General features: G+C 35.3%; 1 protein-coding gene across 9 annotated transcripts in view; it reads left to right on the top strand.

Moving 5' to 3' along the window:
• The window catches only part of arhgef1b (Rho guanine nucleotide exchange factor (GEF) 1b), a 50,801-nt gene extending 23,739 nt beyond the window's left edge, over positions 1–27,062 (top strand). For 3 of the 9 annotated variants that reach the window (XM_048211649.1, XM_048211643.1, XM_048211644.1), the window contains 28 exons: positions 259–301; positions 424–529; positions 708–848; positions 4,324–4,353; positions 6,159–6,276; positions 6,393–6,447; positions 6,762–6,794; positions 7,387–7,560; positions 12,630–12,774; positions 13,760–13,771; positions 15,874–16,029; positions 16,221–16,411; positions 16,533–16,679; positions 16,812–16,894; positions 17,003–17,128; positions 17,436–17,550; positions 17,830–17,930; positions 18,185–18,259; positions 18,354–18,429; positions 18,550–18,717; positions 20,965–21,052; positions 21,189–21,308; positions 21,448–21,506; positions 21,601–21,744; positions 21,843–21,950; positions 22,656–22,828; positions 24,028–24,128; positions 24,237–27,062. In XM_048211649.1, the coding sequence (XP_048067606.1) occupies positions 259–301; positions 424–529; positions 708–848; positions 4,324–4,353; positions 6,159–6,276; positions 6,393–6,447; positions 6,762–6,794; positions 7,387–7,560; positions 12,630–12,774; positions 13,760–13,771; positions 15,874–16,029; positions 16,221–16,411; positions 16,533–16,679; positions 16,812–16,894; positions 17,003–17,128; positions 17,436–17,550; positions 17,830–17,930; positions 18,185–18,259; positions 18,354–18,429; positions 18,550–18,717; positions 20,965–21,052; positions 21,189–21,308; positions 21,448–21,506; positions 21,601–21,744; positions 21,843–21,950; positions 22,656–22,828; positions 24,028–24,102 (2,862 nt within the window). In that variant the 3' untranslated portion in view covers positions 24,103–24,128; positions 24,237–27,062. Of the gene's footprint in view, positions 1–258; positions 302–423; positions 530–707; positions 849–3,793; positions 4,247–4,323; positions 4,354–6,158; positions 6,277–6,392; positions 6,448–6,761; positions 6,795–7,386; positions 7,561–12,629; positions 12,775–13,759; positions 13,772–15,873; positions 16,030–16,220; positions 16,412–16,532; positions 16,680–16,811; positions 16,895–17,002; positions 17,129–17,435; positions 17,551–17,829; positions 17,931–18,184; positions 18,260–18,353; positions 18,430–18,549; positions 18,718–20,964; positions 21,053–21,188; positions 21,309–21,447; positions 21,507–21,600; positions 21,745–21,842; positions 21,951–22,655; positions 22,829–24,027; positions 24,129–24,236 lie in introns of those variants that run through there. The other 6 variants (XM_048211645.1, XM_048211647.1, XM_048211646.1 and 3 more) reach the window with 6 other exon arrangements.
• The last annotated feature ends 61 nt before the right edge of the window (positions 27,063–27,123 follow it).

Raw genomic sequence — 27,123 nt, 5'->3', positions numbered from 1 at the left:
TTTAAAATGTCCTAAATGTATTTATTTGTAATTTATTTATAATTATTCCTTATTTAATATATATATATATATATATATATATATATATATATATATATAATATATATATATATATATATATATATATATATATATATATATATATATATATATATATATATATATATATATAAACCAAGCCAATATACCAAATCATTACTGTTGGATTTGGATTGGAAATAACACATTTTCTCTCTTTTCATACCTTTTCTCTTCCAGATTCTCAAAGTATCAGTGCCAAATAACTTAGCGTCTGAACTGGGTAAGGCCTTCACCAGGAAAAATGAAAGTTCTTCTCTCACTGCACTTAATATTGATATTGTTTCATTGCTGTAGTTTCATTAAATCCACTCGTCCCTCTGTCTCTCTGCTGTGTTCCTTCAGATCGCTTGCGTCCAGAAATTTGCAGCGAAGATCAACAAAGACGTTATGTTACTGAAGTAAAGTTCACACAGAGTCCAGAGATACACCGGCAGCTGGAAGACTTTAGGTGAGTCAGTGACCGGCTAGTGAATTTCAAAATAAATTGAACCTGGAGTACTTTGCATTCACAATTCATATTATTTTTACATACTATATAGAAGCTAAAAAAATGTCAGCCCCTGGTAACAAGTATTCATCTATCCCTGGTGGTCTAATACCATACTTGTCTTTGTTTCTCTCATTAGGCAGAAGAGGATGATGGGAATGACTCCCAATGAGCATGAACTAAGTGACGTGGAATCCCATCGTCCCACTGACCGCATCCCAAGGGAGATGAAGGAGAAGGCTGTAGCTGAATCCTTGCTGGAAAAGATGGTTGATGCCAAGTAAGAACTGTTAATGATAATAGTAATAATAATAATAGTAGTGATCTTATTTTATTCAACCAGATTTTATTTTTGAGCCCTATGCACCATAGATTTCAGCGAGATTGTTATACAATGAAACAGAAACATTTTAAAAAACATTTTGGAATTATTAGTCATTCCATTAATTGTGCAACGCTACTTGTGATCTGACAGACCAAAACGCATCTTGCTACCAGGTGTAAACAGGGCCTTTGACTCTAGTGTCATGGTTGTGAAAGAACCAGGGGTGCTCTGATCTCTTCTGAAACACAGAGCCACACTTTTAGTTTTTGCTGCCCTCCGTAGTGCCTACTGCCTAGCCTATAATCCAATCCTGATTTCTTACTGTCTGATATGTGATTTTTGTCAAACGCCATCTATACAGTGGGGAAAAGGATCATTTTTCACAAACAGTACTCGCTCTCAATTCGCTTGGACAGAATACAGCTATTGTCAAATCTGCATTCACAGTGGATCAGAACCCCCGAGTCTCTGTCGATATTCACTCACCGGCTGCTAACTGATGCCTATTGAATTTGTCATACTGCACAGGATCTTCTTGCCGCTGGGCTGCTTGACCCCTTGCAGTGAATTCTATAATAGTCGTATAAGAATTCACTCCACTCACTGTTGTGCTTCATATGCAGTTCAATTAACTCCAAGGACCAGCTGACGTATCCATTGAAGTTTCATATTCGGCTCTAAAATTGTTCTTTTGTTGCGGGTTAGGGCCTTTCTTCGCTTAAACTCAATGCAGTTTTGTCACCTTTTGAAAATGTAAGGCAAAAGTTAAAGGGATGCTTGCCTAAAATGAACATGTTTTGTGTCTTTCATGGAACACAAAAGGAGATATTTAGCACAATGCTTAGGCTGCTCATTTCCAGAACAAAAAGGACAAAAAAATGTTAACATAGTCCATGATTTTTGTGCTATATTCCTAGTCTTCCTAAGTAGGGATGCACACTATATCGGTACCTTATTGGTTATCTGCCGATATTATTACAGATTATTTTTAAATAAATGTATTGTTTTTGTCAATATTGGATATTTAGCTCTGCATGCTCAGTTCCCCTATTGCTACATCTTGTTTTGATGCCTAAATTTACTTTAAAATGATTTATTTTATCATTTAAAAATTTAGGGTCTGTAAGATTTTTTATTTTTTTTTTGAAAGAAATTAACACTTTTATTCAGCTGCGACACATTTAAATGGATCAAAAGTGACAATTATAGGCCTGGTTTCACAGACAGGGCTTAGCCTAAACCAGGATTAGGTCTTATTTCAATTAGGGCATTTAAGTAGCTTTTATACATTATAAAAACCCTAACCCTAACCATTAGGAAAAAAAAAAAAACATTACTGATGTGCATCTTGTGACAAAACAATGGCACTGACATGTTTTAAGATATGTCAGTGCAAGTTACTTTCAGTTAAAACAGCTCAAACATGCATTTTAGTCTGGGACTAGCTTTATCTTAAGCCTTGTCTATGAAACCGGGGGATAATTTTACAAATAACATCTATTTCAAATAAATAAATCTTACTTACCCCAAACTTTCAACTGGTAATGTATGTACAATACTGTTGTTTTCATATATGTAGTTAGGAACTACATCGATCTGTACACATGGTCCACAAGATAGACCTTTCATCAGAGGGACATGTGTGGTTCTTTTACTGTACAGTGTGCATTGAGTGCCAGATTTTCCCTGCTGTCTTTCATTGTGCAGAAATAATTATCTGAATCCAGATTGGCAGAGTGTGCAGCAGAAGCAAAAGGCTCAGCAGTCTCCTCTTGTCTCACTTCCTGCATGGGGGTCCTCACAGCCCATGGGGTGTAATATATTAATGCCTACAAACCCACGTTCACCCTTTAATGTGAATCTACTCCACTCATAGACCCTTTGTGATCCCTGCCAATGAAAGCACCCAGACTAGAGAGTAAGATGGTGATTCAGTAACTGCTAAGAATCCATCAAAGTGAACAATTGTGAATCTTTTTGGGTGACTCATTAAAATAACTCATTTATAGGAGTCATTTGTTCATGAATCCACACTAATTGCTCTCTTAGTGCAGCTAGACAGAATGACATGTTGTCTCACCATTATATTTTGCAGTATTTATATCAAAACATTCGATTCAGACTCTGCTAAAAATGAAAGTTATTTTACTGCTCAGCAATTGTGAATCCTGCACTTTAGTATGAATGTTCTGCCTAGTCACACCGTTTATTTCTGTTAAAAACATACACCACGTTACAACTGAATCTGCCTCAAAAAAAGAAACAGTGGCAAACAGAGAGGAAGTGGTAGAGAGATGATGGAGTCAGAAGTGCCACGCTGGCAGGAAGTCTCTGCTTTCTGGCTGTCTGCCAGAGAGAAATATGGAAAGAGGGATGAGACGGGGGTCAAGTTTGAGGCCGGCAGAGGGAGAAAAAAGACTGCAAGTGACAAAAGACAGTTTGCAATGAGACAGAATAGTTAATGTATACCAGATCCACCAGGGTAAAGTGATGTTGTAAAGAGATATAGAGACTGCACTGAAAAACAAATGCATGTAAAACATTGTCTCTCACTCATTCAGTGGCATAATGTGTCTTCAGAGACTTCACACAGATTCTTTTTATGTCTAGTCTCAATATGGCTATTCAGTCTTCATATTCACTCACACAATCGTCCTCTGTTTTCTCCAACACTGTCTGCTTCCTCTCGCACAGTTTTTTTTTTTTTGCTCCCTCATTCATTCTCCTCCCTCAGTATAACAGTAATGACCTCACTTACAGATGCTCTCATTGGCTGCACTTTTAATATGAGAGGCGGATCAACGTTTTTGATTGGTCAGAAGCTGGGGATTCCTTATCGCACTCCTCCTTTTGTATTATCATAGGAAAACACAAGGATCTGATTTCGATGTTCTTGCATGCTTGTTGCATCAGACAAAAACACAGTTAAATAGTAACGCCGGGGCACTTTGATTGCTTTTGGACATCGCCGTAGGACAGCCTCAGTGCCTTAGGAGAGTTCCATCGTGGTGCTTGCAGTTTGAGAAGATAGTGTAGCTCAGACTTCTAGACATCTAGTTTTGCAAGAGATTTTTACTGTACTTTATTTTCGCATAATTTTGTCTATCATAATTTGCTTGGAGTGCAATTTAATGCACCACAATTTTTTTAGATCTTTTTTTTTATTTTAGTTTTCTTTTTTTTTCATTTGCAAGTTACAGAATATGTTCATTAGTTCAGATTCTACAAACAATACAACAGTTACTGTCATTTTGAGTCAGGAAAAGCGTGAGCGCTTCAGATTCCACCGTCCTAAAACAGAGTTAAAATCCGGTCGAGAACGAGGAAGAAAAAATGTTACTTAACTTTAAACGGTGAGTCCATTAGACCAGCATTGTGCTGCATTTCTCCTTTGATATCACTTTAATTATTTCTGTTTTACTTTTTGCAGCCCCTCAATTGTTGCCGACAAAGACAAAGGGTGAGTCTTTTTCCTCCTCCTTTTTTTTTTGCAGAAGTCATTTGCATGTTCCTGTGTGGTTATTGTTGCATTGATGGGTTTGTAGTTTTGTTACTTTCTAACTATAACTATTATATAGTCACTTTTATGTAGTTGTAAAAGTATATATTCACTTTTCAGTAAGTTTTTCGACTAAAATTCTTTTAAGGGAATGTTTTCATGAAAATATCAGTAATTTCTTGCAGGTTTTTTTTTTTAATTAAATTAATGCATTTATTTGGCTGAAGTTAGTTGGTGCGCAATGTGTCCGTGAGAGAAGCTGTTGGTGGATACTTGAAGCTACTGCAGTTGTTCATTTTGTCATGCACAGCTGTGTCACTTAATCCATGTGTGCATGAGACAATGGACATGCACACATGTGCACAGTCTCCACCTCCAGACTTCTGTCCCTCCTCTTTTCAGCCCTCCTTCCCCTCCCTCTTCTCTTTCTCCTCCTTCACTGGAGATTCTGCTACTCTTTTAGAGGGAAGGAAATGGCTTGATGCCAATTGAAGATCCCCCCTGAGGTACTTAGACAATTTCATAGTACGCTACGGGGGTTGCATTGACAAGTCACAGATCATATTATTTCAGTTGCACTTTGTCAATATATGGCAGCAGTCATAATAAAATACCTCCATCCACATACAGCAGCTTACTGTAATGGTGTGACAGTCATTATTCATTTTGTATAGTGAACTCTGAATGCCAAATAAGATTTTTTTTTTTTTTAAGAAAAGAAAGTGACAGTAAAGACATTTAAAGTGTTCCAAAAATTTCAAATAAATGCTGCTCTTTTGAATTTTCTAGTCATTAAAAATCCTGGAAAAAAAAGTACTAAGCAACACAACTGTTTTCAACACTGATGATAAGAAGAAATGATTTTTTAGCAACAAATCAGCATATTAGAATGATTTCTGATGTGTGATGGTCAAGACTGCACTAATGGCTGCTGAAAACTCAGCTTTGCATCACAGAAATAAACATTTTAATTATATTTCTAAATAAATAAATAGAAATAAAAAATATTAATTGTAATAAAATTTCACAATATTACTATTTTTCTGTATTTTTCATAAAATAAATGCTGAGCATAAAAGACTTTTTTGTTTTTAAAATCTTTAAAAACATGTTTGAACTGTGATGAAACTGAGACAAACTAAATCCAGAAGAACTGTGGCTGTGTCTCCAAGACGCTTGAAAAAAACGCTTCCTGAAAAATTATGCCCAAGTGTACCTATAAAGCTGTTTTAAATGCAAAGTGTGGTCAGACCAAATATTGATTTGATTTGGTTAATAGAAGTTAATTGATAAATAAAATTTATTTATGACAGTATTTTTGAAAGGATGCCACGGTTCTTCTGGATTTAGTTTGTCTCAGTTTCATCTGTTTCTTCATGTAATCACAGACAGACTTGATGATGGTGAGATCAGATCACTGTGTGGAGCACCGGCTATTGTCAGACTCCTTGTGCATTCAAAAATTTCACTGGATAAATTACAATTAATAGCAAAAATTAATGTTTGGAAATGTGAACTGATATTTCCTACTGACACACTACAGCAAAAGATAAAAATAACTGGCTTAAAACCATTTTTTTGGGGGGGGAGTGAAAATACTGACATGCCTGAGACTTTAGCACAGTATTGTGTGTGCAGCACTTCAACAATGTAATTTTGCAAAATTACATTGTTGAAGTGCTGCTGACAACACATTAAGCTATAAAAGCGACTTTTTTCAAATTTCAGTACTCTCTATAACCATTTCCGTTCTTTTCATCCTTCAGTAACTCCATCTTTGGAGCAGTGGCCTTCTATATGAAGCACCTTGGCGTCAAGACCAGAGCACTTGACAACAAGAAGACTAAGTCAGGATGGCGGCCCTCTGTCCCTTCTGTGTTGAAGGTTAGATGACATACTCCATAGTTCATTAATGTAACATAAATTCCTCTGTTTTTCACTGTATGGACTGTATTTGTATTATCTTGTCTAACAGTATTGTTTCTATTTGTGTTGAACAGCCATGGGGAGCCAACAAACCCAGGCAAAGCACAACAAAACCACCTCTATTCAGCCGTACGTATTCAGCAGAATCCCTCCATTCCCCTCCTTCAGAACACATGCCCTACTTACATCACACTCTCATTGACCAAACCTGTATTATTTCACTGTGCACATCGATTTCCATTCTGCCATTTACACTAATTACCCATAACATCTCAGACACCTGCTAAGATAATTGAGATCAATGTACACAACAACAAGACGGCACTTCTGTAGTTTATAGTATGAGAAACTTTCTGCATATATTCATTAAAATACCTGCAAGATCAAAGATTGATGTAGAATTTAAAAGAACTTGTTTGTGTTGCTATGTTTTCCTCTTGCAGATGATGGTAAGCAAACTAGATTGGACTTTGAAGGTATTATGGTCTGTTCTCTTTGTGTAGATCCTCTTTTCTTGGATGGTACATTCCCTTGCTAAACAAATCTAATGCATGTTTGCATGTTCCACTTCAAACACATGGGTTTGTCTGTAGCTTTCGTTTCTTTATCCATCCATTTAGCAAATCTGATATGGTTTTCTGGTTGAGATGACTTTGTTGTGATGAAAAAAAAAAAGTGTCCTTTAATGCTTGCCTACAAATCTTTTCTTGATCTTACCATTAGAATATGCCATGGGTGACGTATTTATCAATAGATTTTACTTTGCACCATTTTCGTGTGTGATGTTTGTCCATGTTTGGTTTCCCCTTTACTCAAGATTTTTGGGCTTGGCGGACCCTGAAAACTTCTTTTCCCTATGATTGACTAACACTGTTGGATCAAACTCCTGATTGCCCCCTTTCTCCTTTTATCTAGTTGTCACGTTTTTTTGTTAGAACCACACAACGATCATGTCCATGTTTAATAATAGTTTGCAGTCACGCATGATTGATGTGCTGCTCTCATATTTCTCTCTCTCTCTCTCTCTCTCTCTCTCTCTCTGTTTTCTATCATTTTCTCTTGATCTAGTAAAGCAAAACAAATCTGTCCCACCTCATCGAGCATCCATAAGTGATGGCAACACCACTCCAGGGCGAAAAGCTGGTGTGGCAGGGTCAGGTAGCACCCATGGCTTGGAGAGCAATGAAGAGTTGATCATCAGCGTCAGCGTGACTCCCAGCCCCGACTCTCAAAGTGACACAGGTAAGGATCAGAAAATGCCTCATACGTGTTTTAGATTTAAGAACATTGGACATGTGGGAATATAAAGTTATATGAAAACAATTAATACAAAGCTACATTGCCACCAAACACATTTCAGGGAGGCACCAATATTAAAAATGTGGCTGATACCGACAAGCCATTACTTATTTTCATGTTTTGAGCAATATCTAAATAGCTGATATTCATATTCTATACTAATTTGTCTAAATAAAAAATAAATACAACACTAACTAAAATCAATCATTTTAAATGCTACGGTACATGTGAATTTTTATGCAGTGTAATGAACAGTATAAAAAATAAACTTAGTTTTGACATTTGTTAAAGATTAAATGTAAGCGTGTTATTAAAGGGGCTATATGTAGAATTCAAAAAGTGTTGTTATTAGTGACACCGGTGGTCATTAAGTGAACTGCAGCCAGCGACTTATACTCCTGGCGAGTATGTTGTGTGTGTGTGTGTGTGTGTGTGTGTGTGTATATATATATATATATATATATATATATATATATATATATATATATATATATATATGTATATGTATATGTTTTAAAAAATGGAAATAAAATATGACAAGATCTCAGAGTTAAAATGTGTCAGAAAAAAATTATCTTAATTACGTCAGATAACACTTAAGCAAAACATGGTCAGATCAACGTGTCTGAATAATTTTTGGTCCCAAATTTTTATCAGTTTTACTGGTAGTCCACTGTATGAAGAACTTTTTGGGTATATGTCGCAGTTTACTTTATTTTGCTATTCTCACTTATAGTGTCCTGTACCCAAAATATAAAAAATTATATCTAGTGTCTGAATAATTTTTGGCTTGACTGTAATATATATACGCTACCAGTCAAAAGTTTGGAAACATTACTATTTTTAATGTTTCACATCACAGAAATAAATTATATTTTAAAGTATATTAAAATAGAAAACCATCATTTTAAATTGTAATAATATTTCAATATTATTGTTTTTTCTGTATTTATTATGAAATAAATGCAGCCTTAATGAGAATAAGAGACTAAAAATAGTAATGTTTCCAAAGTTTTGACTGGTAGTGTGTGTCTAATAAATATTATAATAAATACATATATAATATAATAAATATATATATATATATATATATATATATATATATATATATATATATATATATATATATATATATATATATATATATATATATATATATAAAATAATATTTCTCATTCTTTGCTTAGAAATCCATGTTGCTGAGAGCGATGTTTAGAGCGATGTTTAGATGATATATGTATATGTATGAATATGTACATATAGATAAATACAGTACAGTCCAAAAGTTTGGAACCACTAAGATTTTTAATGTTTTTAAAAGAAGTTTCATCTGCTCACCAAGGCTACATTTATTTAATTAAAAATACAGTAAAAAACAGGGTCCCACTTTATATTAAGTGGCCTTAACTACTATGTACTTACATCAAAAAATAAGTACAATGTACTTATTGGGTTCATATTGAATTGCAAAACACATTTGCTGCTACTGAGGTGGGATACGGGTAAGGTTAGGGAAAGCTTTGGTGGTATGGGTAGGTTTAAGGGTAGGGGTAAGGGTTAAGGGATGGGCCAGCAGTGTAATTATAAATGTAATTACAGAAATTAATTACAGATGTAATTACATGCAGGTGTTTTTAAAATATAACTACAATGTAAAAACATGTATGTACACAATAAGTGCATTGTATCAAATGAGTAATTTAAATGTAAGTACATAGTAGTTAAGGCCACTTAATATAAAGTGGGTCCAAAAACAGTAATATTGTGAAATATTATTACAATTTAAAATAACTGTTTTATATTTGAATATATTTCACAAAGTAATTTATTCCTGTGATGCAAAGCTGAATTTTCAGCATCATTACTCCAGTCTTCAGTGTCACATGATCCTTCAGAAATCATTCTAATATGCTGATCTGCTGCTCAAGAAACATTTAATGTGTACAATTGTACAAAATATTTGTGTACAATATTTTTTTTCAGGATTATTTGATGAATAGAAAGTTCAAAAGAACAGTGTTTATCTGAAATCTAATCTTTTGTAACATTATAAATGTCTTTACTGCCACTTTTGATTGATTTAATGCATCCTTGCTGAATAAAAGTATTCATTTCTTTAATTTCTTTTAAAAAAAAATAAAAATAAAAATTCTTACTGACCCCAAACTTTTGAACGGTAGTGTATAATGCTACAGAAGCTTTGTATTTCAGATAAATGCTGTTCTTTTGAACTATATATTTATCAAGGAATCCTGAAAAAAAAGTACACAACTGTTTTCAACATTGAAAATAATCATAAATGTTTAATGAGCAGCAAATCAGCATATTAGAATGATTTCTGAAGGATCATGTGACACTGAAGACTGGAGTAATGATGCTGAAAATTCAGCTTTGCATCACAGGAATAAATTACTTTGTCAAATATATTTAAATAGTACACAGTTATTTTAAATTGTAATAATATTTCACAATATTACTGTTTTTTACTGTATTTTTAATTAAATAAATGTAGCCTTGGTGAGCAGACGAAACTTCTATTAAAAACATTAAAAATCTTAGTGGTTCCAAACTTTTGGACTGTACTGTATGTAAATGTATGTTCTGTGGACTTTTCTCTCGATAACAAAATAAACACAACAAAGATGACAGCGGTGAGAAAGTAGTCGTTAAAAAAGCATCTGATCATAGCGATGTGGATGTTTTTGCACCAGCTCTGCGTCGGCATCATGTCGACAGATGCGGCCATTAAAACTATACTGTTATGATAGTTTGATTATAAAGTATATATTTGAGACTATCCACCTTTTTCCTACACCCCATAACACTTTGCGTGAATTATGGGAGTAACTTCCATTAAACTGTAAACAATCAGGGAAAGTTTGGCTCTGTGAATGCAATAAGCTTTTTTCAAAAACTGTACAATGAGATAGCATTATTCTGCTCATCCTTTAACCATTGAACATTAAAAGGAAATTTAAAAGTGTAAAAGCATTAACAAATCACTACAACAGACCATGAATAACCCCAAAATTATTTACGCAGCATTATTACTGATGTGATAAATATATTACTGTAGTTTTATGTGACATATGTTGCCTTAATCAAAAAAGTTCATTAACTGGAACATTGAGTGATAATATTTCAATGATTTCCATCATTTTGACAGATAACAAATATTGTATTTACCTGCTTTAGAAACACTTCAGTAAACACTGCTAATAGGGATTAGAAGTGAAAAGGAGAGACAATTACATTTTAAAGCACCTGTGTGGAAAAAAAATCCTGGAAAGAGACAAGGATTTGGGGGGGGAAAGCAAGATATTCTTAGTGCATTCCAGTGAGTTATTCATGGTGTATATATTATAAATTAAATGTGGTGAATACACAACAAATGCGCAGTAAATGTTGTCTCTTTTTCCATACTGTTACAGCAGAATACAAAGGGGAAAAAGAAAACAATCAGGAGGAAAAGAATGCAGTGACTGAAAAGAGCTCTTGCCATAGATATTCTTGTTATACCATATCATATTAAAATACCAAGTGTTACGTTATTCTCCTGATGTCTGAAAATAGAACATAAAGTATAAAATATTACAGCTCATTCAGTCAAACTGACGGGTAAGGATTATTTGTAGTGCAACTATATGATTTTAAAAAATTAGTCTTTTTGAGTGGAATGTAAAGTCTTTGGTGGAGCTTCAGCTTCCCCAAACCAGAAATGCCTAAAACGCAGTAGGCTCATTAGGAAAAAGGTGGATAGACTATACAGATCTGGCAATGTGAGACTATAGTTTGAATTAATCCCTTTTTATTGCACAGCACATTGACATTACAGTACAGAATAGCTCTTTCGGAATTATCCTGAACATTGTAAGCATTCAATTTGTGGGCCATTGAATGGAAGAGAGGCTCTAGGGAGCTTTTTGATTTTCCTGGCAAAAACGTCCTTCGCATAAAAATCAGTCTTCAGGGAAGATCTAATTTTTTAGTTTTCATTACAATCTGTTCGCACATTGGCAATAAAAAAAGCGATTGATGCTTAAAAATTCTTTGATATTGCCCCTTTAGATTATTTTTAAAATCTTAACATTTAGTGAGCAAAAGTAATCAAAATGTACAAATAAAGGAAATGAGTATGTGCAGTTCAGTGTTATTTTAGTAATTTTTTTTTTATAGTATTATAACGTGTAGTTCCATGTCTGTTTTGTTTCATTGTGTTTTTGTTCCGTTTTCCTTGTTCCTGTTTTGCCTGTGTTCCTGATCATTATTAGTCTTCCTGGTTGTTAACTAGTTCCTTCACCTGTTTTGTTTTACCTTGATTACTCCCCTGTGTATTCAAGCCCTCAGTTTCCTTTGTTTCATTGTCTGGTATAGTCTTTGTTTTATGTGGTTGTGTGTTAGTTTGCTTCTGTGATCTCCTGTATGTTCCTTTGTGGATTAATAAAGAAGTGTTTGTTTGGATTCTCCTGTGTCATGCGATCACTGATCGTGACAAGTTATAATATATATATATATATATATATATATATATATATATATATATATATATATATATATATATATTTTATATAATTAATATTACTAATATATGCTATTATAGTATATTAATTTTAGCTTTTTTATATTTTAATTTTAGTTTAAATTTTTTTATAATTTTTGTGCTTTATTAGTTTTTTAATATTACAATTTAGTTTTTTTTGTTGTTGAGGTGTTTTTTTTTTCCGGTTAATTTTAGTGCTTCAGTTAGTTGCCAAGGCTCCAGTTCTAATTTTCATTTAGTTTAAGTTTTTTATCTTATATTTATATTTTATATTATTTCAGAATTTTTTTCAAATTATTTCTATAATTTGAAAAAGAATTATTTCAAAATTTTAATAGTTTTAATTTTAGTAAAAAAAAAAAAAAACTGGTAAAATTAAATGCATACAAATAAATGCTATACGTGGGCGTTAATATTATTGAATGTCCCCTAGTGTTTCATGTGCAGAAATGTTGTCTCTTTCCTCCTATAGGTGTCAATAACAATCGGGCAGACCCCACCAAACCAGTCTCGGAGGGGGGTGATGCATCTCCTGTCAGCACTAGTGGGAGTCTTACCATCTGTGAACCTCTCTCTCCCATTGACATCCCTCCAGAGGACAATCAGGACAGTGGCAAGTAAGAAAGCTGGAAAAGGAATGAGGAGAGCTTATAAAGACCACAATAACTAAAAAGACAGTTAGTATACTTTTCAGTGTGGTAAAACTCCCTGTCTGCTTTGTCCTGGGGAGCGTGCTGTGTCCCTCCTGTGCTGCTGCTCCTGCTGCTGCCCGCAATATACGCTACCCTCCTTGTGGACAACCAGGACCAAGACGATCCCTTACTGCGCATACCGCCTCCCTCCCTTTCCCCTTCTATCCTAACACCCTTTTTTCCCACTACTCACTTCTTTCTCTGCATTTTGTTGCCTCCTTTTTGTTCCTTGTTGTCTGTTTATTCCTCGTTGTCTGTTTATTCCTCATCCCACATGATGTACTGCTATGTGAGTCATTTTTGTAAGCTTTAATTTTACGATTTGCTCGTCCCGCAGTCTTTCTTCGCAGCCAACCAGCGCTGTGTCCTGCAATGTCGCGCCAAGGCACAAAGCTATCAAAATAAGCAGATTGTGAGATTTGGGCAAATATTACGACCACCCATGTTTTTGGCTCTGTAGTTAGTAGGTTGTTATTTAGCAGAAGCTGTCGTCAAGTGACTTACGGCGCACATATGACGGGGAAAATTTTGCTGGAGCACCCTGGTGTCTTGCAGTGGTGATAGTTACTTGAGGGAATTGAACCAGCAACCTTCAGGTCACCAGATTTTAAACTTAAAGTTAATATAATGTAGCTGCTTTATTTGTTGTTTATAGTGTATGGCATAAAACTAGCATAACTGGATTAGCTGTGCATTTTTATTTTGCTCGTGCAACTGTCCTTCATGTGGAAGCATTGTTTGTTGCTGTTGTCCATTGTTGTACACTCTGTCTCGCTTTGTTGTTAGGCTTGAGATGCGGTTTGCTTTGAGGTTAGTTGGTTTATAGTAGTAAGTTTTGGTTTGGTGTATGCTGATAAACGGTTTGTTGTCAGTTATGCTGTTAACTATTCGTTGTCCTATGTTTTTACAGAAAGAAGACTAGGTGGGTCTGCGCAAATGTCTCTGGGATTTTCTGCCAGCCTCAAGCTGCTACTGATCCACACATGCTCTCTTACCAAATACAGATGACATTACGTTTTATAATTCATATCGTAGAAATATTGTAAAATGAGTGGCATGGTTTTTTATGCTTTAGATTCACATACAGACTCACACAGACACTCACTGCATGGCTAAGTATGGTTCTACTCTGGTTTTTGGGCTGTAGGGATTCAGGGCAGAAGTATCTGCTTTTTTTGGATTTCTTTGCACGATTGGAGCCCAATTACATGCCAGTAGTGTTTTAGGTGTTCAAATGCACTGAGATGCTATAAATGATACTTTTAGAAAGAGATGGAGATGTTTTTCTAATGTGGATCTCAGAAGGGTTTTGACTGTTGGGGCTGAATGAATCTCTCTGATGAACTGATGAACATGTTATATAGTGGTTTTAACATCATTTGTCTTCACATTTCACTCTTTGTTTCTCAATTCATCATTGTTAAATTTCCTATTTCTATCATCTGTTCATGTTACATTTGATCTGTGGTGTCTAACCTCACTGACATCTATCTGTCCCTTCCACTGTTTTTTTTTTTTTTTTTTTTCAAACATTTCCATGCACTAAAACATTTCTGCTACTTCATTACTCTTTCCTTTCCACTCTTCAACCCTTTCATTTCCTTTCTTTTCTCTCCTCCTCTTCTTCCTTTTCTTTTTCTTGTTTCTTTTTGTTTCTTGTTCATTCCTGTTCCCTTACCTCTTCCTTTTCCCTTTCCTGTTCCCTTTCTTTTCTTCCTCTTCCTCTTTCCTTTCCTTCATCATTCTCTTTCCTTTTCTTTTGTTTTCTATTTTCACTAATTTCCTCTTCAATTTCCCTTTCCTTTTCCTTTCCTTTTCCTTTCCTTTCCCGTATCTTCCTCTTCCTTTCCTTTCCTTTCCTTTCCTTTCCTTTCCTTTCCTTTCCTTTCCTTTCCTTTCCTTTCCTTTCCTTTCCTTTCCTTTCCTTTCCTTTCATTTCCTTCATCATCCTCTTTCCATTTCTTTTGTTTTCTATTTTCACTTATTTCCTCTTCAATTTCCCTTTCCTTTTCCTTTCCTGTATCTTCCTCTTCCTTTTTCTTTTCCTTTCCTTTCCTTTCCTTTCCTTTCCTTTCCTTTCCTTTCCTTTCCTTTCCTTTCCTTTCCTTTCCTTTCCTTTCCTTTCCTGTATCTTCCTCTTCCTTTTTCCTTTCCTTCATCATCCTCTTTCCTTTTCTTTTGTTTTCTATTTTCACTTATTTCCTCTTCAATTTCCCTTTCCTTTTCCTTTCCTGTATCTTCCTCTTCCTTTTTCCTTTCCTTTCCTTTCCTTTCCTTTCCTTTCCTTTCCTTTCCTTTCCTTTCCTTTCCTTTCCTTTCCTGTATCTTCCTCTTCCTTTTTCCTTTCCTTTCCTTTCCTTTCCTTTCCTTTCCTTTCCTTTCCTTTCCTTTCCTTTCCTTTCCTGTATCTTCCTCTTCATTTTTCCTTTCCTTTCCTTTCCTTTCCTTTCCTTTCCTTTCCTTTCCTTTCCTTTCCTTTCCTTTCCTTTCTTTCATCATCATCTTTCCTTTTCTTTTGTTTTCTATTTTCACTTATTTCCTCTTCAATTTCCCTTTCCTTTCCTGTATCTTCCTCTTCATTTTTCCTGTCCTGTCTTTTCCTTTCCTTTCCTTTCCTTCATCATCCTCTTTCCTTTTCTTTTGTTTTCTATTTTCACTTATGTCCTCTTCAATTTCCCTTTCCTTTTCCTTTCCTGTATCTTCCTCTTCCTTTTTCCTTTCCTTTCCTTTCCTTTCCTTTCCTTTCCTTTCCTTTCCTTTCCTTTCCTTTCCTTTACTCCTCCTCTTTCTTTTCCCTTTTTACTTTCCCTGTCCCTTTCTTTCCTGTTCCCTATTTTCTTCTTCCTCTTCCTTTATTTTCTTACATTTCCTTTTTTCCTTGCCTATTGTTTTCCTCATTTCCTTCCTTTCTGTTTGCTTTTGCTTCTTTGCCTTTTCCTTTTTCATTTTCATTTATTTCCTTTCATTTCCTTTCTTCCTTCATCATTTTCTTCTCTTCAACCTCCCCGTCTCTTGGGTGTTCAGGAATGTGCGGCGCAGCGAGAGCCTTTGTGTGGAGCGCCGTCACTCTCGTCGTGGTGGCTCTACCCGGGCCAAGCAGTCTCGCTCCCGTAGCGACGTGGACCTGCAGTCAACTTCCACTTCCCACCCCCTCTCACCCTCCCCACATCATTCAGTCCCGTAAGGCAAAAACTAACTGTCACGCACACTCAGTAACACTCATATACACACCATCCACAGGAGACAGCAGCACAAGAGGTTTCTCAGTAACTCATAGAGTTCAGAGATTATGATCATCACTACCTTAACTATTTTCACAATGCTTAATATGTATCTATCCCTTTTCACTTTGTTCCCTTTGTCTCTCTCAGTGTGGAAGGTGGATTGTTGTCTGATGGCCCCTTCACTGGTCCTGCTTTTGGCCCCTTCCCTCAGCAGGAGGAAATAGAGCCCCGCCTACTGGAGCTCGAGCAGGACCCGCCCAACTGGAGGGAACTTGCTCCCAGTGAGAACTTAAAAAAACTGAGCAAGAAGGAAATCAAAAGACAAGAAGTCATCAATGGTAATAAAAGCAACAACTTTGAAAAAATAGATAGAAACGCACATTCAAATGCCTTATTGTTTTGTTGGATCTGCAATGTAGCCGGGTGCAATGAACATGTTTTTCTTTCTATGTCTTTCAGAGCTGTTTGCGACAGAGCACGCCCATGTTCGTATGCTGAGCGTATTGCAGACCGTGTTTTCTCGTCCACTGGAGAGGGAAGAGATTATGAGCCTAACTGAGCTGGCCACCATCTTCCCCAGCCTCGATGAGATCATAGAGATGCACTGTACGTAACTACATAAAATGCATTAATACACTAAAATAATTTGATTGCCTGTCAAGTCTTGTATACAGAAATAGTTAAGTTAAATAGTCACAACAGACTTGATATAAATAAAAAAATTCATTCTTTTTTTAGATGCTTTCTATGAGAACCTGAAAAAACTGCGCCAGGAAAATGATTACATTGTCAAAATCATAAGCACGCCACTTCTCAACAGGGTAAGTGGCTTAGAGTGTGCTAAATGCTAGTTTTTCATTCAGCCTTCTTCTTGAATGTTTGAATGTATATTAGCTGTTATACAAGTAGACATGTCTTTATCTCTGTAGTTCAGTGGATCAGAAGGAGAATGGTTTCAGAAGCTCACCGCACGCTTCTGTAGCTACCAGTCCTGGGCTCTGGAGCAGATAAAGAGCAGACAGAAGAAGGACCCCCGTTTTAATGCTTTCATACTGGTACGTTTACACTTAAAACACTTGTCCATGTTATTGCTAGTAGTCAACAGACACAGATTGATTGTGGTGGATAAAAGTTTTAACTTGGCATCTTGTAGTCATTGTAATCCAAGACACACATATATATATATATATATATATATATATATATATATATATATATATATATATATATATATATATATATATATATATATATATATATAAAAAAAACAGTAAAGTCTATTGTAAGTCTATTCTATTCTAATCTGTTCTATTCTCTCTTAAAATGTCTTTTGGTAAATGGATTCTTTTGTGTTTGTTGTAGGACGCAGAGAGTAAGCCACAGTGTCGGAGGCTACAGCTGAAGGATATCATTCCCATAGAGATGCAAAGACTAACCAAGTACCCTCTTCTGCTGGCCAACATTGCCAAGGACACAGGTGTGTGTTTCAAGTCTAATCATACTTTATTTCTATTAAACCTTTTGTGCAAATAGTGCAACCTATTCAATGATGAACTCATCTCATCTCATAAAATTTTGTCTTTGGGGATTTTTCTCAACAATTGACACAGTGTATGCAATGAATTATGCTTAATTTGATTGCTTATTCAGCATATTACGTAATTACATCAATTACAACTGATTGACGGCACTAACAATACTGCAATATATTAGACAAAAAAATGTAAAGTTTATAACCAATGTCCATTTCTCACAGAGGATGAAGCAGAAAAAGAGAATATTAACCAAGCAGCTGAATCCTGCCGCAAGATCCTCAACCATGTCAATGAAGAAGTCAAACTCATGGAGAACCTGCTGGTTAGAACATTCAGTACAAGTTTCTTCATAAAAACAGGGTTGTGTGGTTCAGCATTATACATGCATTACTACATTCCTGCATGTTGTGATGTATTTATTTAGTGTTTTATAAAATTGCTCATACTATGATATAAGATTTTACTGCCCACCCTCTATAGATAATTTAAGCTTGATTCACATTTTCTAATATGCATTTTCCCCACCACCTCTCTCAATTCTTTTTCTCCTAAATATCTGCTCATCTTTCGTCTCAGATTTTGAAAGACTACCAGCGCCGACTGGACACCTCAGGATTGAAACCTAGCAATGACCTCTACAGTGAGTACAAGGTGAGAAAAACCTTGACGTTTCATGTATCAGTTAGGTTACTAATGAAGGCACTCTCGAACTGGTATGATATCCACTCTTTTCTCTGTTCATCAGAACATTGATCTGACCAGCAGAAAGATGCTGTTTGAAGGGCCTCTGACATGGAGGGTGACCAAGGAGAAAGCAATCGGTAACCTGTCAACACATTCCCCAAATTAAGAGTTTCTTACAAATTGACAAATTTGATGGTTTTTAGTGTGTCTATAATCAAGGACTAGGCCTGTTGCTCACCCTATTTTTGTGTTTGCAGATGTGCACTGTGTGTTGCTGTCAGACCTGCTGGTCTTGCTTCAAAAGCAGGATGATAAGATGGTTTTGAAGTGTCAGAGCAAAAGCAACATCGCCGCTCAAGAAGGCAAACTGATGCTGAGTCCAATCATCAAATTGGAGTCTGTTTTCCTCAGAGACGTGGCCACTGGTGAGTGAAAGTTTTAGTGAGTTAGCTTGTCGTTTCTTTTTTTTTTAATTATTGATTTTCAAGAAAATGTTTTATATAGTTGTTACGCCCTGCCTAGGGGTAAAAGACATGACATGAAAAGTAAAAAGGCTTTAGAATGAAACTGTAAAGATTTTGAAAAAAATGTTTGTGCTTTAATGGCAATGAAAAATGGATTTTAAAATTAGGAGCCGACAAGGCCAACATATCAAACAGAAAAGCTAAACAGTACTTGCCTCTGACTAAACCTAATTCACAAAAGAAAAGAAAAGAAAATTAACTTCCATGACTACGGAAGAGGATTAGGGCCAAGCAATAATAAAAAAATAAAACCATCTCGAGATTAAAGTTGTTAAATTTCGAGAAAAAACTCGTTAAATTTCGAGAAAAAAGTCGAAATAAAATGTTGAGAATAAAGTCATTCAATTATGAGAAAAAACTTGTTAAATTTCGAGAAAAAAGTCGAGATAAAATGTTGAGAATAAACTCGTTAAATTATGAGAAAAAACTCGTTAAATTTCGTGAGAAAGGTCGAGATAAAATTTTGAGAATAAACTCATTAAATTACGAGAAAAAACTCGTTAAATTTCGAGAAAAAAGTCGAGATAAAATGTTGAGAATAAACTCGTTAAATTATGAGAAAAAACTTGTTAAATTTCGTGAGAAAGGTCAAGATAAAAATTTTAGAATAAACTCATTAAATTACGAGAAAAAACTCGTTAAATTTCAAGAAAAAAGTCGAGATAAAATGTTGAGAATAAACTCGTTAAATTACTAGGAAAAAAACTCATTAAATTTCAAGAAAAAGTTGAGAGAAAATGTTGAGAATAAACTCGTTAAATTACAAGAAAAAAGTCGTTAAATTTCGTGAGAAAGGTCGAGATAAAATTTTGAGAATAAACTCATTAAATTACGAGAAAAACTCGTTAAATTTCGTGAGAAAGGTCAAGATAAAATGTTGAGAATAAAGTCATTAAATTATGAGAAAAAAGTCGTTAAATTTCGAGAAAAAAGTCGAGATAAAATGTTGAGAATAAAGTCATTAAATTACGAGAAAAAACTTGTTAAATTTCGAGAAAAAAGTCGAGAGAAAATGTTGAGAATAAACTCGTTAAATTACGAGAAAAAAGTCGAGATAAAATGTTGAGAATGAAGTCATTAAATTATGAGAAAAAAGTTGTTAAATTACGAAAACAAATTTGTTAAATTATGAGAAAAATGTTGTTAAATTTCAATAAAAAAGTCGAGATAAAATGTTGAGAATAAACTCATTAAATTATGAGAAAAAAGGCGTTAAATTTCGTGAATAAATTCGTTAAATTACGAATTTGTTCTCATAATTTAACGACTTTTTTCTCGTAATTTAATGACTTTATTCTCATAATTTAATGAGTTTATTCTCAACATTTTATCTCGACTTTTTTCTTGAAATTTAGCGAGTTTATTCTCGTAATTTAATGAGTTTATTCTCAACATTTTATTTCGACTTTTTTCTCGAAATTTAACAACTTTAATCTCGAGATGGTTTTATTTTTTTATTATTGCTTGGCCCTAATCCTCTTCCGTCCATGACTCCCTAAGCATAAACAATAAATAAAGTTCTAACAAATGGCATCAGATTCCCTACTTCCCAAATATTATATATCATCATATACAAATGGAATATTTACAAAGACAAGCGAACAAATCAGAAAAGAGCAATACCAAAGTCAAGGTCTGTAAACAGGCTGTAGTCATTTTCACAAAATGTCCGAACTAGTCAATCACACAAACTATCTTTCAAGCAAACACACAAGCAATCACACGAAACACTCTCAAATTATTCAAAAATAGGACTGCAGGTGTCAGCTGACCATCAAGGTGTAGTTGTAATGTGTCTGCAGGAATCAGTCTTCTTTCGAGACAGAGTACACACTAAACACTTCCCTCAAACAGAACAGAACACAGAGATAGACTAGAGGGTTGTACCAATAGTATCATGAAAATACAAGGAAAAATAAACAAATAAACAATAGAACAAGGGGTATACATTCTGTTTTTGTGCCAAGTATAGGTTTACATACACGCTCTCATTGAATATTGTTTACATTATGGTACTCCATCCGTTTCTCACAATATGTTATTAATAGATCCTTTTTTAAGCCTCAAAATGCAAGTCAATTCTTCCAAGCTTGTTGTATTCTGAAGAACGTGATTTTAATATGCAGTTACTTTCCTTCTTTCCATCAGACCCGAAGGCCCTCTACGTCATATTCACCTGGGACAGTGGCGCACAGATCTATGAATTAGTGGCTCAGTCCATAGGGGAGAGGAAAAAGTGAGTGAACCATATAAAAGCCAGTTATGGAACGCTTGTATGAATGACTGACAGGCAGATTATATGAAACTGCTTTTGATCAATCAAGAATCCAGAGCATGCAGTTTGATCTGACACAGTCTTTTTAATGCTCCAGTTGGACAGAGGCGATTAAGTCTGCGATTGACGATTTGAAGAAGAGGGGCGGGAGAGACAAGCTGGATAGACACAGAGGTGGCAGCACGCCCAGCAGCTCCATTGGACCTGCATACAGCGCGTAAGTGTTTTTTTTTTTTTTTTTTTGGCAAATAGCTATGCCCCATAAGAGAATACGAGCATTCTTTAAGGGTGCCATCCCACTAGACTACTCTAAGCCAACTTCAGTCATTTAAGCTCTTTCCATTTCTCTTTTCCAGTATGCATCCTCCTCTTAGCCCTACTGAGAACGGAGGAGACCTGTTGAAAAGTCGCAGTGGTGAGATTTTTGGCTCTTGGAAACAGATATTAAGCCTATCCAAGAAATTTTACTGTGGTATTTTATTGTGACTGTGTGTTTTATTTCACCATAGGGCGATTTAAAGACAGTCTTACTGATGAGAAAGGTAGAGAAACTGATCCTTCACTCATAGACTACCTAGCGGCACATGGCTTTGACCTGCTCACCCACAGCCACACCCCTCCAGATAAGTCCGCTAATGGTGCTTTGGACGAAGGTCAGCATTTATGAAATTTTATACAGTTCTAACAGACTGCATTGAACCGCTACCATTTAATTCCAAACTTAATCTTCTTGCTTGTATTCCTCTCGTAGTCATGTATTTGAAGAGACTATTGGTTGGGAGTATTAGCCTGTCAGATGACTCTCAGACTCTTGGGGAAAATGGAGGGACAGCGCCTGAAAGCCAGGAGGCAGATGGAGGTCAGTCGTCAAGTACTGCACAAAAATTGCTTTAGGTTTTAAGCCTTACACTTCATCATCAAGTACAGCTATGATTCCTCCTATCCAAACTGTTCAGAAATGAATCCTCATTCAGGTCTGTGATGAATCCTAGTAATATATCCTAGTAATATATATATATATATATATATATATATATATATATATATATATATATATATGTATGTATGTATGTATGTATGTGTATATATATATATATATATATATATATATATATATATATATATATATATATTACTAGGATATATTACTAGGATTCATCACAGACCTGAATGAGGATTCATTTCTGAACAGTTTGGATATATATATATATATATATATATATATATATGTATATAATAAGTTAACATTAGTTAATGCACTTACTAACAATGTGTTAAAAAAAATTGTATATGTAGTGTGTGTGTGTGTGTGTGTGTGTGTAAAAAATATATGCAAAGAGAGGGCATTTACATAAGTCTTTACAGAAAAACAGCCACAAAAAACAGCCTGTTGTTTATAAGTGTGAGAGAGAAGATGGAAAACTGTCATAAATCATGTATTTTTGTGTGCAATACACTTTTTACTAACATTGTAAGTGGAACTTGGAAGAAACAATCTTAAGTGAAACTTGGGGGTGTTTCTTCTGATACATTTTGAAATTCTTGATGCCTTTTTCCCTCTCAGTAGAGGAATCCAGTACAGAAGGAAGAACTGAAGGAGAAGAGGGTGGAGGAGATGGAGGGAATAAAGGAGAAGAGGAAAGAGGGATCAGCGCTCCTCTCGTGCTTTCTCAGGAACGCATGGAGGAGGTGCAGAGGAGACTGCAGGCACTCGAGGAGCAACTGAAGAGACTGCAGGTGAGGAGGAATCAATTGCATTTGTGAAACTAGGGCTGCACTACAGGGTGTACTAACAGCCTACACTTCACATAATAGGCCTGTAGATGGCACATGGATCTGATAACAGGAAGTCAAATACAAAAAAATTGAATTGATTACAATTGTGTTGATAAGAATAAATTGAACACTACTTACTATTAATACGACTTATGGTAATACATGGTTTTGGTGAGTGCTTTGTAATTTGTCTTCACATTAGCAGTTTATATGCAAATGAGACTGAAACCACAGATTTGGATCGCTCCACAAATGCAAATTCCTACAGACAGACCTCAATGAGCAATACTCGTCATGATTTTTTTTCTTCTTTTAACCATTTTCATCTTTGAAATGGCTAAATACTAACAAACAGAAGCACCTTTGTAGTTTTTAACTGCTTTATGAAAACTGGTAAAACCTTAAGAAGCTTCTCTCGAAAGCTAAAATGTAAAACACTGAAATTCCTAATATTAATTCCAATAATTCCAAATTATGTTACATTTCTGTATTGTAGCACAGAGCCGCCTTTATTTGCCAACTGTAATAGCAAACAGTATGGTCTCAAGAATCATGTTTGGATTTATTAAAGTTCCTCACAGATTTTGTAGCAGCAAATCGCACATGCGGCCTCATGAAGGAAGACAGGTCTGGTTGTTTGACAGAATTTCACAACGATCATCGCTAAACTTGTGGGTGTTGTCAGATCATCAGCGCTTTTTTTGCAGCGCAGAGAGATCGCGTGCACATGGTTGTCAAATTGAGAAGGTTAAAGGGTTAGTTCACCCAAAAATGAAAATTCTCTCATTAATTACTCATCCTCATGTCGTTCCACACCCATAAGACCTTCGTTCATCTTCGGAACACAAATTAAGATATTTTTCATAAAATCCGATGGCTCAGTGAGGCCTGCATTGCCAGCAAGACATTTAACTCTTTCAGATGCCCAGAAAGCTACTAAAGACATATTTAAAACAGTTCATGCAACTACAGTGGTTCAACCTTAATGTTATGAAGTGATGAGAATACTTTTTGTGTGCCAAAAAAAACAAAATAACGATTTTGACAATATCTAGTGATGGGCGATTTCAAAACATTGCTTCATGTAGCTTTACGAATCTTTTGTTTTGAATCAGGGATTCCTTACTAATATGTATCTCTGGTGTTCTGTTTGTTCCCAGGCTGTTGAGGAGGACCATTATAAGTTGCAAGAAGCTCTTGCTAAATATTCACTTCCGGGTGTCCATTTGAACTGAGAAACATCACAACCTGCTGTTACAAGGTATGACCACATACTAAATACAAATACATCTTCATTTATATATAGTGCCATTCTGTTTTTTCTAAGTAAAGCAGCTCAGTTTCTATCATCTGTCGTTTTTGTCCTCAGATCACTGTATGTGCTGGACTTGAGACTTGCTTTCGGGGGATTTCGCTGATTGACTAACGCTGCCTAAATGTTCATGCTCTTTCTCATCTCTCTTCTCAACTGTCCTTTCAGAAGATTGACAGCAGGCCTCCAGCAGTTTCCATTCCACTGAGAAATGAAATGAAGTGGGTGTTGAGAAATTATAGTGATACTTGAGCATGAATGAGAACTGTATGTGTTTCTGTTCAGAGGTGTGAGAGACAGTCTTTCCAAAAAATGCCAAAGAAACGTGCAACACCTAGAGAGATATCAGAGCGAAACGCTAAGTGTGCATGTGGATGCATTATAACATACACAAACATGCACGCACACGAAGATTAACCTGTCTAAGCATGTCAAAAGTAATTTAGTATCAAAAGGCTATCTATATTCATAGGAAAGTATAGTTGCATATTTGTGAATGCAGTCTGACGCATGTGAAGCCTGCTGCTCAGACTGGTGTTTAATTTCAAGTTAATTCAAACAGATAATGTGCCCCCTTTTTTTCTTCTTCTTTTTTTTTGCCATTTCAAGATGTTTGCTCATCCTAATATTTATTAACATAGTACATAACATGTATTTTCAAAATTTACAGATATTGAAATGGATATATGTAGTTTTTATTAGTAAAATGGAGAGTTTTGATTTGATTTTGTTTTGTCTTCATACCAGAAGTCCTGTTATTATGAATAGGAAAAGAAATGCTAAGTAGGGTAGATCAATACGTGGATGAGGAAAGGAAGTAGAGAGGAGGTTTGGGGAAGACTGACCCCTCTGTAGTGAAATCAGGCAAGGTTTGATGTTGAGAGATGCAAGATTTGACGTGGCAAGGTTTGATGTTGAGAGACGTCATCAGGGTTTGAGGAAATATGCACATATTAGGTAGCAGCTTGAATGTAACCAATGCACACAGACCAGCTTGTAGATACATCCACACATCGGTGTTGTTATATGGACATATGAAGCATGCACAACGTTTAACATTCTCCAACCCAGGTGTTGCAGATAGTACTGTGGTAATTTTACACAGATCTGATGATAATCATCACACATTGCCTATTTTTGAGCCTCTATGCAAATTCATGAGGTGCGGCTGTAAAAGGCTTCAGTCATTTAGTATATTTCAGTTTTTTATGTTATGGATGTATATTCCTGGTTTGCAAAAAAAAAAAAAATAGTGTTTTTTTTTTTCTGGAATAGCTAATTTTATTGTTTCTCAGTTATTTTATTTTAGGGAGTAGTTTTCTATATAAGCAGGACCAAAGATATGATGATAGCGGGACAAAATTTAGATATGAAAACATCTTTGTTTTGCATAGGGAGGTCAGCTGTAAATTGGAATGACTTACTGAGTCGAAAGGGGGATCTAGTCGCCCACCCCTTTCCAAACTTTGCCTTAGCTGCGGATCAGCCCAGAAAATGGTGGATGGATTGGCTTGTAAATGTGATAGATTATAATCCTATTTAAAACAGAAGGAATTAAAAGTGAGAACTGTCAGGACTGAATTGCTGTATCAATTATAGAGCTGTATCCTGGATTTCATTATCAGTCCATGTTTTTCAGCTTTAGGGACCAGCTTGTTCTCTCCTGCTATCTTGTTAGGAAACCAGACCACAGAGGATCAGGCACTTGCAGGGGCTTAAGTGTTTTATCTCAGAGTTTTAAGACAGGAACATAACAGTAGGTTTTCACACCAGTACTGTAATTATTTTTATGTATTCATGATGCTACTGCAACAGGTTTTTCTGCCCCCCACAAACTGTCAAATTATGCAACTTATTTTACCTTATTTGTTACGTAGTGTGATTTATATTCACGTTTATGTTGTAATTGTGATGTTTACTTTGATTTATGTAAGGCCTTGTTTCTCTGTAGGTCTTACACAAAGCGGTTTACCAGAACAACTTGGCAGAAGTCTTGCTTTCTGGCCAGCAGTGTTGTTTCTAGTACATGTCAATCATAACTTTTTCTTCTTTTTTTACCTTTTAGAAGTAGCAAATGATAATGCTTAAAGTTTGGTAATGAAACTATCAAGGTGCAAGATCTGTTCTACCCACTTGACTTCCTACAGTCCTTTTGCACAGTCTTTTCATTCGCGTTTGCTTGAATGAGTGGTTCGTTCATTAGATTCAGTTTTCATTTTCTTCGAAAACTAATTACAGTACTATGCATTGCCTATTATAAATAAGGGACTGAGAGAGACATCCCCTTAACCATAGTTTAAAATTCTTGACTGATTTTCACTTTTATGACAAGAGCTGCATTTGGAATTTACCACAATTTAAACTCGATTACAAAGTGAGTTTCATGGATATCCCTTGTGAACTCTTTATAATTGGGAAGACAGGGTTTTGGGTGCCGTCATTTCTCTCTCATTCCTTAAACATTTCATGTGTATCTGTCACATATACGTATATATACTGATATATCTCTATGTTTAAATCTATTTATAGGGTGCCTTGTGCAAATTGGGTTTGTTGACATGCCATCTCCTCATTTAACCATGTTCAGTGTTAAATGCTGATCTGATATTTTGCTCCAAACCCCATATAAAATGTCTGAGTGCTCTTTGTTAGAACCCTCTGCAATCTAGAACTTTTAGTCTTTTATGTAATTCTGTGTACAGGAGTCCACTTGATACAGGCATTCCATTGCTGTCTGTCTATATAATTGATTATGCAAGGACTATTCTGTGTATTTGGGCTTTGATTTTATATGTAAGATACATAAGAAAAATGTAGGTACGTTTTTTTATTATAATTTTCTTTTCTTTCTTTTTTTTTTTTTAAATAAATGATTGAAAATGACTTGAGCTTTTATTGTCATCATTTTCAGAAGCATTTGCTTGATATTAACAGATTACCACCT

This window comes from Megalobrama amblycephala, linkage group LG13, assembly GCF_018812025.1.
Source record: "Megalobrama amblycephala isolate DHTTF-2021 linkage group LG13, ASM1881202v1, whole genome shotgun sequence".
NCBI classification, from domain to species: Eukaryota; Metazoa; Chordata; class Actinopteri; order Cypriniformes; family Xenocyprididae; genus Megalobrama; species Megalobrama amblycephala.
The sequence above is the reverse complement of the archived record's forward strand: the minus strand, read 5'-3'. Positions and strand labels throughout refer to the sequence as shown.